This window comes from Mustela nivalis (assembly GCF_964662115.1).
Source record: "Mustela nivalis genome assembly, chromosome: X".
Taxonomy (NCBI): domain Eukaryota; kingdom Metazoa; phylum Chordata; class Mammalia; order Carnivora; family Mustelidae; genus Mustela; species Mustela nivalis.
The window spans coordinates 63169311-63186638 of NC_139040.1; the positions used below are offsets into that span (position 1 = coordinate 63169311).

The window sequence follows — 17328 nt, forward strand, 5'->3', positions numbered from 1 at the left end:
GATTTATTTTAGTAATCAGTAGTCCCAGATGTGATCAGTAGGATTCCCTTCAAGCTGTCTCATGCGTATTTTTTTATATGACTTCATTTTTTTTTTGAGCACATGTTTATTTTCCGACATAAGATGTTCAGGGTGCATCTTGTACTTTTCCCTGCACCCACACTGGAACCAGCCATTCCTGGAAGAAGCCCTAATTTCTTTTAGAGATGGCATTTAGCAACATATATTCAGTCCCAGGTGTGCTCATTGATATTGGAGTGTCATTGCGTCTAGTCCTTTCAGCAAATAGAGCTAGAAATATATGTTATGAAAGATAAATTTATACTAACACCTCCAATTATAGTCCAAACTCCGAAAGTTCTATTCTACTTCCCTCATTTCAAATTTATATCTCCTTTCTTCCATAGTGAGAATCCTTGCTTTCAATAAGATCAGTGTTTATGCATATTATATTATACAAAATAAATTTTCAGAATTGTTATACTCATATTACTATGAAAAACAAACTTACTTAGTAGAATTTCAGATTTGCTTGTCCTTTTTTCCTTTAGACTAATGGGATATAATCAAAGTGGTGTGTTCATAAATTGTTCAGATTAGTTTTTTTTTAAGTGTGGTTGTTTTTCATTTGAAATAGTGTCAAGCTTCCTTTTTCCATTTATATTCAATTACAGTTCTACCACGTTCTTACTGATGTGATTTAAATTATTCTTTAATTTTATTTTTTAAATTTTTATCTATTTATTTTTTAAGTAAGCTCTACACCCAATATGGGGCTCAAACTCACAATCCTGAGATCAAAAGTTGCATGCTCTACCAACTAAGCAAGACAGGTTTCCTAATTATTTTAAAAACTGTGGCAGGGGTGCCTGGGTGGCTCAGTGGGTTAAAGCCTCTGCCTTTGGCTCAGGTCATGATCCCAGGGTTCTGGGATCGAGCCCCACATCAGGCTCTCTGCTCAGCAGAGAGCCTGCTTCTCTCTCTCTCTGCCTCCCTCTCTGCCTACTTGTGATCTCTCTCTGTCAAATAAATAAAAAAAATGTTTAAATTGTGATAAAATATATGTAACATAGTATTTACCATCAATAATTATGTGTACGGTCTAGTAGCATTAAGTACATCCACATTTTTGTACAATCATCACGACTATTCATCTTTAGAACTTTTTTCATCTTGAAAAACCAGATGATTAGGTTTTATATTTGGATTATTTTAGAAGTGTTTACATTATTACAAAAGTCAAAACTATACAAACTTGTATACTTAGAGAAGGATCATTCCCTCCCATAACTGTTCCACTCCATTTCCTCCACCTCCCATAGATAACCAATTTCATTAGTTTCTGGCTTAACTTTTTCCGTGTTTCCTTTTGCAAAAATGGACAAATATGTGTATATTTTATTTCCTCTTCTATTTTACACAAATGTAGCATAACATGTATATTCTTTTGTACTTTGGTTTTTTTCACTTAACAATAGATCTTGAAAACCCATATCATTTAAACAACACTTCCTCATTCCTTTTTTAAAAGCCGTGAAATACTCCATGGTGTTTACATATATTGGATGAGGTAATAAAGAGGACTTGACTGCCAGTTGACCTGTGAGCTGGACCCAGGCAATCATATATTCCTCACCCAAACCCCATTCTGGGAATGTACACTCTGCCTGCTTTTCCCAAGTGGGAGCTATTCCAACCACACAGCCTTGAGAAAGTAAGTTATTGTTGAGACCACCTGGACAGCACACATGACTGAACCCAGTTAAGGCCTCTATACAAACTTTTGAGATTCTGGTGGGCAGTTAGGAATTTGTACTGGCTTTACAGCTCCCAAAAACAAGCCTCCTGAGTTCCTTGCTTATTAAAAACACAACCTAAGTGTCCATAGATAGATAAATGGGTAAAGTGTGGAATATTACTTAGCCATAAAAAGAATAAAATCTTGCCACTTGTGACAACATGGATGGGCCTAGAGGGTATAAAATAAGTCAGATACAGAAAGACAAATACCATATGATTTCACTTATATGTGGAATCTTAAAAAACCAAAATAAATTAACAAGCAAAAAACAGAAACAGACCCATAAATACAAGGTGGTGGTTGCCAGAGGGAAGGAGGATGGGTGAAATAGGTAAAAAGGATTAAGAGGTACAACTTTCCAGTTGTAAAGTAGGTAAGTCATAGAGATAAGCAGGACAGCATAGGGAATTCGGTCAGTAATATTTTTATAATGTGGTATGATGACAGATGTGACCACACTCACGGTGGTGAGCAGTGCATAATGTATAAAATTATAAAGTCACTATGTTGTACGCTTGAAACTAATGTAACATTGTATGTCAACTATACTTCAAGAAGAAAAACAAAATAAAAATTTTAGGGGCTCCTGGGTTGTTTAATCAGTTAAGCATCTGACTTTGGCTCAGGTCATGATCTCAGACTCCTGGGATTGAGCCCCAGGTCAGACTCTGCATTCAGTGGGGAGTCGGCTTCTTTCTCTCCTTCTGCCCCTACCCCGATCATGCTCACACACACTCTCTCTCTCTCAAATAAATAAATAAATAAAATCTTTAAAAATTAAAAAAAAAATAAAAAGTTTAAAAAATCTGTCTTTAAAAGTCTAAGTGGTCTGCCTCAGTCTCTCCTTGGTCTCTCCTTGCTGTGTAGGTACAGGGGCCATTGTGTAAAACAATAATGTACCATAGTATATATCAGTCTCCTGCATTTGAAACTGTATTTGAACCTCCAAAGATACCCAAATATCCAAATTTGGGTATTTCTGAGAATATTTCAATCATAAATAGTGCTAAAATGAATAATTATATGCACATATATTCTTATTGTCTGGAGTAGATTCCTAGAAGTGGGATTGTTGGATCAGAGGATAAATATGTATGTAGTTTTGCTAGATATTGTCAGGTTACCCTCTATATATATGCCAGTTTGCATTTCCACAAGCATTGTAGAAGGGTGCATGTTTCCCCACAGCCTTGACGATGGCATGTATTGAATTTTTGCCAACATGATAGGTGAGATTTCCCTGTTCTTTAAAAATTTACTTTAATTTTTATTCATTCAATTTACATGCAGTAAAATTCATTCTTTTTTGTTATACTGATCTGTGAGTTTTGACAAGTGCCTAGTATAACCACCCCAACAATAAAGGACATAACAGTTCCATCAACACAAAACTTATCTTGTGTGGCTCCTTTGTAACCAACCTCTTTCCCCACATCCAGCCCCAGATAACCACTGATCTATTCTCTGTCCCTTTGAGTTTGTCTTTTCCAGAATGTCATATAAATAGAATCAAACAGCATGTCTCCATATACTTCTATTTTGTATTATTATTATTATGAGTATCTGTAAATGTCTTAAAACGTTTTTCATATCTCCAGATCACATATTTCACTTCAGAACCAGTTATTTTCCGTTCCATATACATATCCTTGTCTCTCCAACATAATGAAATTCTTATTCTCTGTGCTTTTGTGCATGTGTTTCCCAGCAAGACCTAAAAGAATAGTCAGTGTTCGCTTCGGCAGCAATATACTAAAAAAATAGTCATTTCGTGTTTCACACTGTGGAAATAAAACCAAGTTATAGACAACTGATTTTATTTTGTTGGTTATTTTCTTCTTGAATATATTATTTTAATCTAATTAAATCATCCCAGTTTTACAATCCACTAAAATAAACAAAACCGGACCAAATGAATAGAACCTCATAGGAAAGTTCAACGTAGGATTTTAATTTTTTTACATAGGGGAATTGAAGTTTAATGAAAAGGGACTATCATAGAAAAACTAAAAAGAAATGCTTCCTTACAACCTTAGCTTCGTGTTCATCTCCCAAACAAAATCACAAGTCAGTATTTGCTGTCTGTAACCTGAAATTTAAGTCCTTGTCTTAAAGTAATCAATTAATAAGTTTAACTTTAAAAATGTCATGAAAAAAAAAAAAAACAACTTAAAAAAATCACTTGATGTCTGCTCTGTGCACCGCATATGGCACAGTTCCTGGGACACAAGATATTCAACAAGCTCTTGCTCATTTACTTTTTAAAAATCTTCAGCGATTGGAGCGCCTGAGTGGCTCAGTGGGTTAAAGCCTCTGCCTTCGGCTCGGGTCATGGTCCCAGGATCCTGGGATGGAGCTCTCTGCTCAGCGGGGAGCCTGCTTCCCTTCCTCTCTCTCTGCCTTCCTCTCTGCCTCCTTGTGATCTCTGTCAAATGGATAAATAAAATCTTAAAATAAATAAATAAAAATAAAAATCTTCAGTGATATTTCTGCTTTCCTGCTTTTACTTTTTTCATCTTGATTCGAAAAACTTTTAGAAGCAGAATGAGGGAATAAGATAGCTAACAATTACAGGGCTAGGCCCGAATTTTCTATAATATTACACAAACAAGGCGGATTTCAGGACCTCTAAATGAATGGGAAACAGATTATGTTTTAACAACCCGAAGCCATTTTAGACTAAAGGAAGGAACCCGTCCTCCAGCAAAAAACCCACAACACCTCACAACTGCGCATGCGCCTGGGCAGGCGCTTTAATACGCCTCATCTTTCCGTAAATGAAGGGGGCAGTTAATCATCTTTAGAAGACCAATGAAAAACCACCAGATTATCCTTTTTCTATTGGCTAACGGAGACCAATTAGAAGTGAACCGTGTTTTAGCGAGCGCCTAGGCGTAGAGCGTCGTGACGTACTGTGAAGGGTCGCCCAGCAGGGCTGAGCTGGACCAATGAGGCGGAACAGGGGGCTGGTTTGCCTGTTCTCACGCCCTGCACTCAGACCCAGCCCGAGAAAACTTTCGTTGCTCTGAGGGAGAGAGAGACAGAGGAGCGAACATGGCAGCGCGTTGGTGGCTGTGGTGTGTCTCCGCAAACATGGCGGTGGCGCTGCTGCTCAGTTACGGGGTTCCCTCAGCCTCTGCCCAAAGAAAGAAGGAGGTGAGGACACTCTTTGCAGCAACAGGGGCTTTTCCCAAATAATGGGGCTTGAGAGGGTTTGTACTCCTTCCCATCCCCTTTCTCCATTCGTTCTGTCTTTTGGTGGCTCCAGTTTCACTTTAAGAGTTTTGAGGTTCGCGAAAGAAGAAAACTGTAATTCCTTGTCTTCTATGGATGTAGAGCCTGAGAGGGGTGGGGGTAGATGACAACCTGGCTTCTATAGGCCTGTGCATGTACAACGCGGAGAGTTTTCACACTACTTTGAGTATGGGCCCCATCAGGTGATAGGGAAAGTTTGACTCGAGTTCCGGGGGTAGCATTTCTTGAATCTGTTTGCTGTCAGTAGGTGTAACTCCCTTATAGATGTATAAGAGCTATATTTGTATCATTTTTGCTTCAGGAATGTGAGAATTAAACTGAAAAGCTGAACTATGCCAGATTTATGATATTGTCCAAATAAGTGATTCAAAACAATTTACTGGGATGAAGGCTCTTAAACCATTTTCAATCATTTACTAATATCAAACATGCCAAGCACTGTTGTAGAAGCTTGGTATGCATAAGTGAACAATACTAAGATTCTCTCTTTGTGGAATTTACTGATTGTGGTAAGTAGAGGAGATAGAGTATTCTTTCCTTACCACTAAACGATCCAAGCAAAGAAATTTTAACATTGTGTTTTGAAACATTTATGACTAAGGGCCATATGCTGTTAGAGCTTTTAGGATTACTCACAATTATTTGTATTATTTATGCTCCCTGATTTTGTGGATGAAGAAAACCGAGTCCTAAACTTACACAATTACTTGTTGCAGAACAAGAACTAAAACCCTAGGTCAGTCTTATGCTAGTTCCTGTACATTTTGTGCTGCTTCTAGTACACGACACTTGTACACACACTTTTAAAATATCATTTAGATATTTCAGCTTATCAAGATGAGCTGAATTTAAAGGAACCTATCTTTTCTGTTTCTGAATATTTGAACTATTTGTTAAGAAAAAATAAGCCAGTAAATTAAAATGGATTACTTATTAGGTTGCAGAAAGTGAAACAAAAACATACAGTTTTCAAGGGTATAGCAAACAGGCTTTTTTTCAGAGGATTCCAAGATGTTTTTACATGTATAACAAGATATGGAGCAATACTTTAAATTTAAATACTTTAAATTTTATAAAGATACACTATAGTCTTAAGAGTGGCTTTCTCTGGGTAGTTGGGATTGTTCATTAGGGGAACACTTCTACTTTTTATTTCATGTACTGGTATTATCTGAATTTCTACAGTAACCACTCTTTTTATAAATAAGAAAAGTGAAGGTTTTTTAAAAACCTACTGTTTTTTCCAGTTTAATTTTATTTATTCATTTAATCTTTCACTGAAGTAGAAGCTGAAGGGCCGAGCAGGAGATAGATTATTTTAAAAAGGAATCAACAATAAATTACATGCTTTAAAATGGTTAACATGATAGATTTTATGTTATATAAATTTTATCTCAATAAAATAGTTTAAAAAGGAATCAGATTCCAACTCCTTTCCCATGGTGCCCACATTTCAGACCCTTATTGCTCTTACAAATCTATTGCAATACTGCCTAACTAGTTGTTCTTGAACCCATCCTTCATAGTACTGCCAGAGATGCTAACATTAAAATCTGAAAACCTTTTCACCTATTTGGCAAAGTATGAAAGGGCTTCTGTAGCCTGACCCTTGTCTGTTTCTTCCAGGTTTATCTCAGTCCAAGCTCCCCTATACAAGTCATACTGAATGACCTGCCTTCCTTGATCTTTCTGTATTCTCTTGCAAGTGTCTGTATTTTGCTGGAGTATTTTCATTCTCTCTTACCCCACCCTCTCATTCACCTAAGATTCGTGCTCTTTTTATTTTAAAGATTTAATTAATTAGTTAATTCATTTACTTATTTATTTGAGAGAGAGTGCACGCATGTGCACACAGGAGCATGCTTGCACCAGAATGAGGAGGGGGAGAGGCAGAGGAAGAGAGAAGGGAGAATCAGACTCTCCGTTGAGCAGGAGCTGGACAAGGGTCTCAGTCCCAGGACCCTGAGATCATGACCTCAGATGAAGGCAGATGCTTAACTGACAGGGCCACCCTGGTGCCCCTGAGGATTCCTACTCTGTAAGTCTTAGCTCAAACATTACCTTCCTCCTCAACCAGGGTTTTCCTGGTCCCCCCAGGTGAACTGAGATGAATTCAGCGCATTATATTATCATTGTTCATATATCAGTCTTCCCCCATTAGACTGTGAGCATCATGAATATACTTTTTTAAAAATACAAATACCTTTAAATTAATTTTTTCTGGCACCTAGCAGTGTCAAAAAGAGCCTTGATAAACATGATATTAATTAAATAAATTAATAAATGTGTGTATATAGGGTTGGGAATCCTGTTCTTTCACTTGCGGTTTATTTAGGTTTTACAGCCTAAAATTGGATTTTATCATCGGTAAACAAAGAATTGATAGGATGGTAAACATGGATTAGTTTTTATCCCTTTCCCCTGTAACTGAGAATATTTTAGGCTGTTTGAAAAAGACTGCTGTGGGGCACCTAGTTTGCTCAGCCAGTTAAGCGTCCCAACTCTTGGTTTAGGCTCAGGTCATGATGTCAAGGTCCTGGGATCAAATACCACTTCCGCTTCTAGCTTCCTGCTCAGTGGGGAGTCTGCTTTAGGATCCTCTCTTTCCCTCTGCCTCTCTCTCCCTTCTCCCACCCTGCTTGCGCATATATATATTTTTTCTCTCTCTCTCTCTAAAAAATAGCCCCATTGATTGAGTGTCTGCCTTTGGCTCAGGATATAATCCAGGACAAACACCATGTGGGGCTCCCTGCTCAGTAGGAGAGTCTGCTTCTCCCCTCCACTCTTCTTATGCCGCTCCCGCTTTCTCTCTCTCTCTCTCTCTCTCTCTCTTTTTCACTCTTCCCTCAAATAAGTAAAATCTTTAAAAATTTTTTTAAAGATTTTATTTATTTATTTGACAGAGAGATCACAGTAGACAGAGAGGCAGGCAGAGAGAGAGAGAGAGAGGGAAGCAGGCTCCCTGCTGAGCAGAGAGCTGATGCGGGACTCGATCCCAGGACCCTGAGATCATGACCTGAGCCGAAGGCAGCGGCTTAATCCACTGAGCCACCCAGGCGCCCCCCCTTTTTTTTTTTAAGATTTTATTTATTTGTCAGAGAGCTAGAGAGAGTACAGGCAGGCAGAGTGGCAGGCGGAGGCATAGGGAGGAAGCAGGCTCCCTGCAGAGCAAGGAGCCCGATGTGGGACTCGATCCCAGGACCCTGAGACCATGACCTGAGCCGAAGGCAGCCGCTTAACCGACTGAGCCACTCAGTCATCCCCCAGGCGCCCCTTTTAAAAAATTTTTAAAAATATTTACAGAAGTATACTACTCAGAGACAATTTTAACATATAGGTATTCTTTTGTAGAGTACTTCATTTGGTCAATTTTTTAAAAACATTTAAAAAAAAATCCCAGGTCTATCCACCATAGTAGATGTGGCTTTAAATAGTAGGTTGATGCCTGGGCTTATAATCTTAAGTATTCCTTTTAAAAAGATACTTTTTGGGATGCTTGGGTGGCTTAGTTGGTTAAGTGTCTGCCTTCAGCTCATGTGATCCCGGGGTCCTGGGATCGAGTCCCACATCAGGCTTCCTGCTCAGCAGGGCGCCTGTTTCTCCCACTGCTTCTCCCACTAGCTTGTGCTCTCTCTGACAAATAAAAAAATTAAAAAGAAAGTTTTCCTAAATTTATACAGTTAAAAATCACTCAAGTTCCTCCTGGTTGTCTATTGTTAAATGTAATGCCATCCTACTTACCTGATTATTTATACCTATAGTAGTGTTTTCACAGGAACATTGACTTATTCTCTAATATTTATTCAGTGCCCTTTTATATGCCAGGCACAATGGTTTATATGCATTATCTATAATCCTCACAATAACCCTGCAGAGTAAGTATTAACCCATTTAGGAAGATGAGGGAAGAGAGATTAAGAAGAGAGGTTATTGGGGACTTGCCCAAAAAAGACAGCTCTAGAGACTGAGCTGAGATTCCACCCCTGGTCTGACTCCAAACCCAATGCTGTCTTCTAGGTCACAAAGACTTCTTTTGCAATGACTTGTTTTATTTTTTTATGATGAATTATATCCGTCTGTGGTAGAAGGGGAGTTGTTTGTCCTTGCATCTGTTGTCATTTTAGGAAGGCAGCGCGATAACCATGAAAAAACATGGCCTTTGATAAAATGATCCATGTATCTTGATCTACTTCTGGGAATCTGTAATAGAGAAATAAAATGAAATATAGAGAACAGTGAATGCACATAACATACCAAAACCTGATTATAATAATGCTAGGAAGATAGATTTCTGCCCATTTATCAGGTTTTTTTTAATCTGTAAAACTTTATTTTTTTAATTTTTAAAAATATTTTATTTATTTATTTATTTGACAGAGATCACAAGTAGGCAGAGAGGCAGGCAGAGAGAGAGAGAGGGAAGCAGGCTCCCCACCGAGCAGAGAGCCCGATGTGGGACTCCATCCCAGGACCCCGATCATGACCTGACCCGAAGTCAGCGGCTCAACCCACTGAGCACCCAGGCGCCCAAAAAACAGTAAAATTTTAAAGAACGTATATGTTAATGCGACCCTAATGATCCTTAACCAGTTGCTGAGTCTCATTTTCCTTATCAGTAGAATCCAAAAATGCCTGTTTGCATATTGTGAAAATTAAATGAGGGCTGTAAAGTGAAAATTAAATGTGGGCTATAACAGATATATAATGCCATCCTTTGCATGTAGAAGACATTAGATGAATATTAGAAAATAAGACTGTGTTCCTCTGCAGTAGTGAAATATTTTTTGCCTGATCTTTTTGTGATGTTTTTATGGATATTCAGAAAATAGAATAATTTTGACAAAACAGCAATTTTGACTGCATATTTTGACAAGGCAGGCTGTTGTTGGAAAAACTTCTACATTTTTTGACATTGCTTTGAAATCTGACAAATGAAATTGTCACATGTTTAAAATCTCTGGTTCTCTTTTTTTGAGATTTTATTTATTTATTTGACAGAGAGAGACACAGTGGAAGGGGGAGAAGCAGGCCTCCCGCTGAGCAGGGAGCCCGATGTGGGGCTCCATCCCAGGACTCGATCATGATCTGAGCCAAAGGCAGACACTTTAAGACTGAGCACCCAGGCGCCCCTAAAATCTCTGTGATTCTTTAGAAAATACCTTATTACTAAGAATCAAGGCCCAGTAGAAGTTGCAAAACAAATTGAAGTACCCCCTAAAACTAAAACATCAAGGAGAGGGGACAGAATATAGTTTAGCCCTGTCCAGAAAGTAGGTGCACTGAGAATGGAACAGATGACATTTAGGGATTAAAAATTCCCTCTTCTCTGCTTGCTGTCTGTCTCCTTCATTTGTTATCTGCCAGATAATGTTTCCACATTTGCTCAGTGTCACTCTTAATTTAAGGATGGAGTTGGAAATGTATTGCTTAACCAGGAATCTTATTTTACAAATGTCTGAGAACTAGTGGATGATTAAGAAAGCTAAAAATACCAAGAATTTTTATAAATAAACCCTGATGGTGTGGAACACAGATACAATCAAATAAGTTTGGGAGTGGGGGAAGGGAGGTACCTTTTAGAGTAATTCAGACTGATGCTGTTTAGCTTTATTACTTCTGAAATTCAGAAGAAATCTTAATGGCAGGGTCAAATTTGAGCTTTAAGTGATTATGTATATGCTATTTTTCATGAGCAATATTCAGGGACAGTAGGAGAATTATAGTTGTTAAGACTTAATCTAGTTTACTAGAGCTAATTTAGATATATATTGTGCAGGAAGGTAGAGTGAAATCAAACTATTGTGTCATTGCCTATTCTTGGCCCTCTTAATCCTTTATAGGCCTAAAATGTTCATCATACTTGATTATTGCTAATAGAATTAGAGATATTAATTGGCTTCCTGTTAGGATTATTTTGTGGTCATACTAATATAAATGTTTCAAGAGAACAGAGAGTACAAGCTTACTTAACTTTGCTGGCAAGTATTTTAATTGTGAATAATATTGCTGTTTTGTTTTGTTATGCTTTGTTTTGTTTGAGTCGAAAATAAATAATGTAGTCCAGGAAGGAAATTGATTATGAAAGTCCTTCCTTATATATTTAATGTTTTTTTATAGCAAGCCTATATTTTGTTTTGGATAAATATATCTAATGCAGATTAAAAATTGGATGGATGCATTTTCTTTTCTTTTTTTTTTATTTTTATTTATTTGACAGAGAGAGATTACAAGTAGGCAGAGAAGCAGGCAGAGAGAGAGAGGAGGAAGCAGGCTCCCTGCTGAGCAGAGAGCCCGACGCAGGACTCGATCCCAGGACCCTGAGATCATGACCTGAGCCGAAGGCAGCGGCTTAACCCACTGAGCCACCCAGGCGCCCTGGATGTATTTTCTTAAATGTTTAGTAAAGCTGTTAGTAGAAAAGTATTTGCATTGAGTTGTTTCCAAATCAGTTGCTATTTTTAGTTGCTGAATAATTCGTTTGATAAACCTCTTACTCTTCTGTACTATAGTCCTTTGTGGTTCTTAACTTTAAAGTATTAAATAATAGAAGGTCATAAAGGATATGGGCAACATTTTAATCCTTTTCTTTTGAAGGTTATGTCATTGGAAGATAAAGGGATATCTGGGGAGTGCAGAGTGTGACTTAGTGAAGATGCTGTAGAAAAACAAAATTTTTATTTCTGAGCCATAGCTTTCAGTACTCAAACAATGGGTTCATGACAAAGAATGAAAGGTATCCTAAGGAAGATGGTTTTTCAGTACTAGAGGTTTACTCCAATTAAGAAAGCTTTCAACTCAAATGTGAATAAATGAGAAATTCCTTTATAAAACCATATACTAGGGTCACCTGGGTGGCTCAGTGAGTTAAGCCTCTGCCTTCGGCTCAGGTCATGATCTCTGAGTCCTAGGATCAAGCCTCGCATCGGGCTCACTGTTCAGCGGGGAGCCTGCTTCCCCCTCTCTTTCTGCCTGCCTCTCTGCCTACATGTGATCTCTGTCTGTCAAATAAATAAAATCTTTAAACAAATACATAGAGAAGACAGAGAACTAGTGAAGGAAGTGGCTAGGTAGGACTTGGACTCTAAAAACTATAAAACACTGATGAATGAAATTGGAGATGACACAAACAGATGGAAAGATATTCCATGCTCATGCATTAAAAGAACAAATGTTAAAATGTCCATGCTACCCAAAGAAAGCTATAGATCTAATGTAATCCCCATCAGAATAATAACAGCATTTAACACAGAACTAGAATAAACAATCCTAAAATTTGTATGGAGCCACAAAAGACCCCAAATGGAAAACACAATCTTGAAAAAGAAAAATAAAGCTAGTGGTATCACAATTCTGGACTTTGAGTGGTATTACAAAGCTATAATAATCAAAACAGTATGGCACTGGCACAGAAATAGACACATTGGTCAATGGAACAGTATAGGAACCCCAGAAACAAACCCATAATTATATGGTCAGTTAATCTTTGACAAAGGATGCAAGAATGTGCAATGGGAAAAAGTCTCTTCAACGAATGGTGTTGGAAGAACTGGACCATGTTCTTACATTGTATACAAAAATAAACTAAAAATAGAGTAAGGACCTAAATGTATGACCAGCAAAGTGTTAAATCCTAGAAGAGCACAGGCAGTAAAGTCTCTGACATTAGCTTTTTTTCCTTAGATATGTCTAGAAAATATGTCTGACATTGGGCAACATTTGTCTAGATACATCTGAGGCAACAAAAGCAAAAATTAACTGTTCGGGATTCATTAAGATAAAAAGCTTCTGCACAGCAAAGGAAACAATCAGCAAACTAAAGGCAGCTTACGGAGTGGGAGAAGATATTTGCAAATGACATATCCAATAAAGGATTAGTATCCAGAATTTATAAAGAATTTCTATAATTCAACACCAGAAAAACACAAATAATCCAATTAAAAATGGGCAGAAGACATGAATATACATCCCTCCACGGAAAGATGCTCAGTATCACTGATCATCAGGGAAATGCACAGTGAAACTACAATGAGATGTCATCTCACACCTGTCAGAATGGCTAAAATGAAAAACACGAACAAGTATTGGTGAGGATGTGGGGAAAAAAAGGAACCCTTGTGTACTGTTGATGGAAATGCAAACTGGTGCAGCCACTGTGGCAATATGGTGGTTCCTCTAAAAATTGAAAACAGAATTACCATATGATCCAGTAATCACACTACTGGGTATTTACACAAAGAGTACAAAAACACTAATTCAAAAGGATATGTGCATCCCTGTGTTTATCACAGCATTATTTACAATAGCCAAATTATGGAAGCATCCCAAGTGTCCATTGATAGATGAGTGAATAAAGAAGATGTATATGTACATACGTACTGTAGAATATTATTCAACCAAAAAAAGAACGAAATCTTGCCATTTGCAACAATGTGGATGGAACTAGAAAGTATAATTCTATGTGAAGTAAGTCAGTCAGAGAAAGGCAAATACCATATGATTTCATTCATATGTGGAATTTAATAAGCAAAACAAAGGAAAAAAGACAAACCAAAAACCAGACTCTTTTTTTAATAATTTTTTATTTTTAAAGTTTCTTTTCAGTGTATCAGAATTCATCGTTTATGCACCACACCCAGTGCTCCATGCAATACATGCCCTTCATAATACACACCACCAGGCTCACCCAACTTCCCACCCCCCCACCCCTTCAAAAACCCTCAGATTTTTTTTCAGAGTTCACAGTCTCTCATGGTTCATCTCCCTCTCTAATTTCCCCCAACTCCCTTCTCCTCTCCATCTCCCCATGTCCTCCATGTTATTTGTTATGCTCCACAAATAAGTGAAACCATATGATAATTGACTCTCTCTGCTTGACTTATTTCACTCAGCATAATCTCTTCCAGTCCCGTCCATGTTGATAAAAAAGTTGGGTATTCATTCTTTCTGATGGAGGCATAATACTCCATAGTGTATATGGACCACATCTTCCTTATCCATTCGTCCGATGAAGGGCATCTTGGTTCTTTCCACATTTAGCAACCATGGCCATTGCTACTATGAACATTGGGGTACAGATGGCCCTTCTTTTCACTACATCTGTATCTTTGGGGTAAATACCCAGGAGTACAATTGCAGGGTCATAGGGAAAAGATTTTATTTATTTATCAGAGAGAGGGGGGGGAGAGAGCGAGCACAGGCAGACAGAATGGCAGGCAGAGGCAGAGGGAGAAGCAGGCTCCCTGCCGAGCAAGGAGCCTGATGTGGGACTCGATCCCAGGACGCTGGGATCATGACCTGAGCCGAAGGCAGCTGCTTAACCAACTGAGCCACCCAGGTGTTCCATGGGAAGCTCTATTTTTAATTTCTTAAGGAATCTCCACACTTTAACAAAGTGGCTGTACCAACTTGCATTCCCACCAGCAGTGTAAGAGGGTTCCCCTTTCTCTACATCCTCTCCAAAACACGTTGTTTACTGTCTTGTTAATTTTGGCCATTCTAACTGGTGTAAGGTGATATCTCAATGTGGTTTTGATTTGAATCTCCCTGATGGCTAGTGGTAATGAACATTTTTTCATGTGTCTGATAGCCATTTGTATGTCTTCATTGGAGAAGTGTCTATTCATGTCTTCTGCCCATTTTTTGACATGATTATCTGTTTTGTGTGTGTTGAGTTTGAGAAGTTCTTTATAGATCCTGGATATCAGCGTTTTGTCTGTACTGTCATTTGCAAATATCTTCTCCCATTCCGTGGGTTGCCTCTTTAAAAAACACTCTTAACTGTAGAGAATGAACAGGTGGTTACCAAAGAGGAGGTAGATGGGGGATGGGTGAAATAGGTGAAGGGGATTAAGAGTACACTTATTCTAAGTTTTTTTTTTTTTAAGATTTTATTTATTTGTCAGAGAGAGAGCGCGAGCCGAAAGTGAGCACAGGCAGACAGAGTGGAAGGCAGAGTCAGAGGGAGAAGCAGGCTCCCTGCGGAGCAAGGAGCCCGATATGGGACTCGATCCCAGGATGCTGGGATCATGACCTGAGCCGAAGGCAGCTGCTTAACCAACTGAGCCACCCAGGCGTCCCAAGAGTACACTTATTCTGATGACCACTGAGTAATATATAGAATTGTTTAATCACTATGTTGTATACCTAAAGCTAATATAACACCGTATATTAACTCTACTGGAATTTTTTTTAAAGTGTCTCAATCATTAAGATGTTACATTTGAGTTATCTAAAATATATCATATTCTTCAGTCATTCCAGAGAGATCAGGTAGTGTTTAATTATTAGGAATGTTGTATTTTTTTCCTGTTGTTCATCATTTGAATAGCTTAATGTTTATTTAAATTCCCTATATTATGCATAGGTATTTATATAACATGTAGTTCCTGCCCTTAAGAATGAGAATGTTTAACAGTAGTTCTGAAACTTCAGTGTCTATAAAGAGTCACTTGGGTTACCTGTTAAAATTTCATACTCTTGGAACCTACAGTGGACTTACTGAATTAGATTTACTAGCGGATGAAATCTGGAAGTCTTAACATCTAACAAGCTCCTTTATACCAGCCACACTTGTAGAAACTTGGGTCTAGAAAGTTTAGTACCCATTATGCTGAGGTCTTGCTCTGGGAAGTTTTGGTTTACTTTATCGCCACATTTATCTTTTATATTGTGTTTTGATCAGTAATGAATTAAAAATTGACTATATAATAAGATGATAAAAACATATTATACTGTGAAAATTCTTTTCAGTTTCCAGCAATGGTTCTCAATGAGGGAGGAGGGGAATTTTGCTCCTTGGGGTTGGTTATCTGGCAATGTCTGAAACATTTTTGGTTGTTGAAGTTGAAGGTCGGGGTACTACTGGCATCTGGTGGGTAAAGATGAGGGATGCTGTTCAACATCCTACAATATGCAGGACAACTCTAGACAATAAAGAATTATCTGGGTCAAGATGTCACTATTGTCACTGTTGTAAAACCGTTGTTTAGAGTGATCTGTTTCCTCCATATCATTGTTCCACAAATCGTGTTAATTATTTGTTTTACTAATCTTTTGAGAGTGTGTATATTTCTCTGTGGGCTTAGAGTCTGTGGTTTTCCATTTGGGACATACTCATTTTATGGCTTTTACCAGAATTATTTTGAATGTGCTACAAAACTAATTTTTTGCATTCTTTCTCTGTTGTTCATAGGTATACTCAGGAAATTTTTTTCAGTATAGGCTGAATTCAGCCATGCTTTAAAGGCAAATCATGCATTTTTACAATCCATGTTACTGTTCCCTTCCTGGGAAAAGCAAGTTCAATATTTTTTAAGATTCTATTTACTTATTTATTAGAGCAAGCGCATGCATGTGAACAGGGACAAAGGAAGAGGAAGAGAATCTCAAGCCGACTCCCTGCTAAGCACGGAGCCCAACATGGGGCTTGATCCCAATGACTCTGAGATCATGACCTGAGCTGAAATCAAGAGTCAGATACTTAACTGACTGAGCCACCCAGGCACCCCGAGTTTTGATGGTTTTTAAAAGTATAACTATTAATCCTTTGTCAGATACATGGTTTGGAAATATTTCCTCCCACTCTGTAGCTTGTCTTTTCCTCCTCTTAACATGGTCTTTCCTAGAGGAAAAAAATTTATTTTGGTGAGGTTATCTTTTTTTTTCTTTTTTATGAATCATGCTTTTTGGCTTCAGGTCTAAGAACTCTTTCCCTACCCCAAGGTCCTGAATGTTCTCTCCTAATTTTTTTCTGAAACAAATTTTTTGGAATAAGCTGTATGCCCAGTGTGGGGCTTGAACTCACAATCCTGACATCAAAAGTCACATGCTCCATGACTGAGCTGGCCAGGTTCCCCTTTTTCCTTTTTTTCTAAAATTTTCATAGTTTTCATTTTTATGTTTAAGTATAAAATCAGTTTGACTTAATTTTTGTATAAAGTATGAAGTTTAGTTTGAGATTCCTATTTTTGATAATGGATGTCCAATTGCTCCAGCACTATTTGTTGAAAAGACTAGCCTTGCTTTACTGAGTTTTTGCACCTTTATGAAAAATCAGTTGTCTATACTCAATGTAGGTCTGTTTCTGTGCCATTGATCTATGAGTCTATTCTTTCATCTGTACCACTCTGCCTTGCTTACTATAGCTGTATAGTAAACCTTAAAATCAGGTAGAGTGATACCCCATTTTATTCTTTTTTAAAAAGATTTTATTTATTTATTTATTTATTTCTCAGAGAGAGAGGGAGGGAGAGCACAAGCAGGGGGAGCAGAAG

General features: G+C 37.9%; 1 protein-coding gene across 1 annotated transcript in view; it reads left to right on the forward strand.

Moving 5' to 3' along the window:
* The first annotated feature begins 4673 nt into the window (after positions 1-4673).
* MAGT1 (magnesium transporter 1) overlaps positions 4674-17328 on the forward strand; it is a 79088-nt gene continuing 66433 nt past the window's right edge. Inside the window, exon 1 of the mRNA XM_082716031.1 lies at positions 4674-4957. Coding sequence (XP_082572157.1) covers positions 4856-4957 — 102 coding nt within the window. The 5' untranslated portion in view covers positions 4674-4855. The remainder of the gene's footprint in view (positions 4958-17328) is intronic.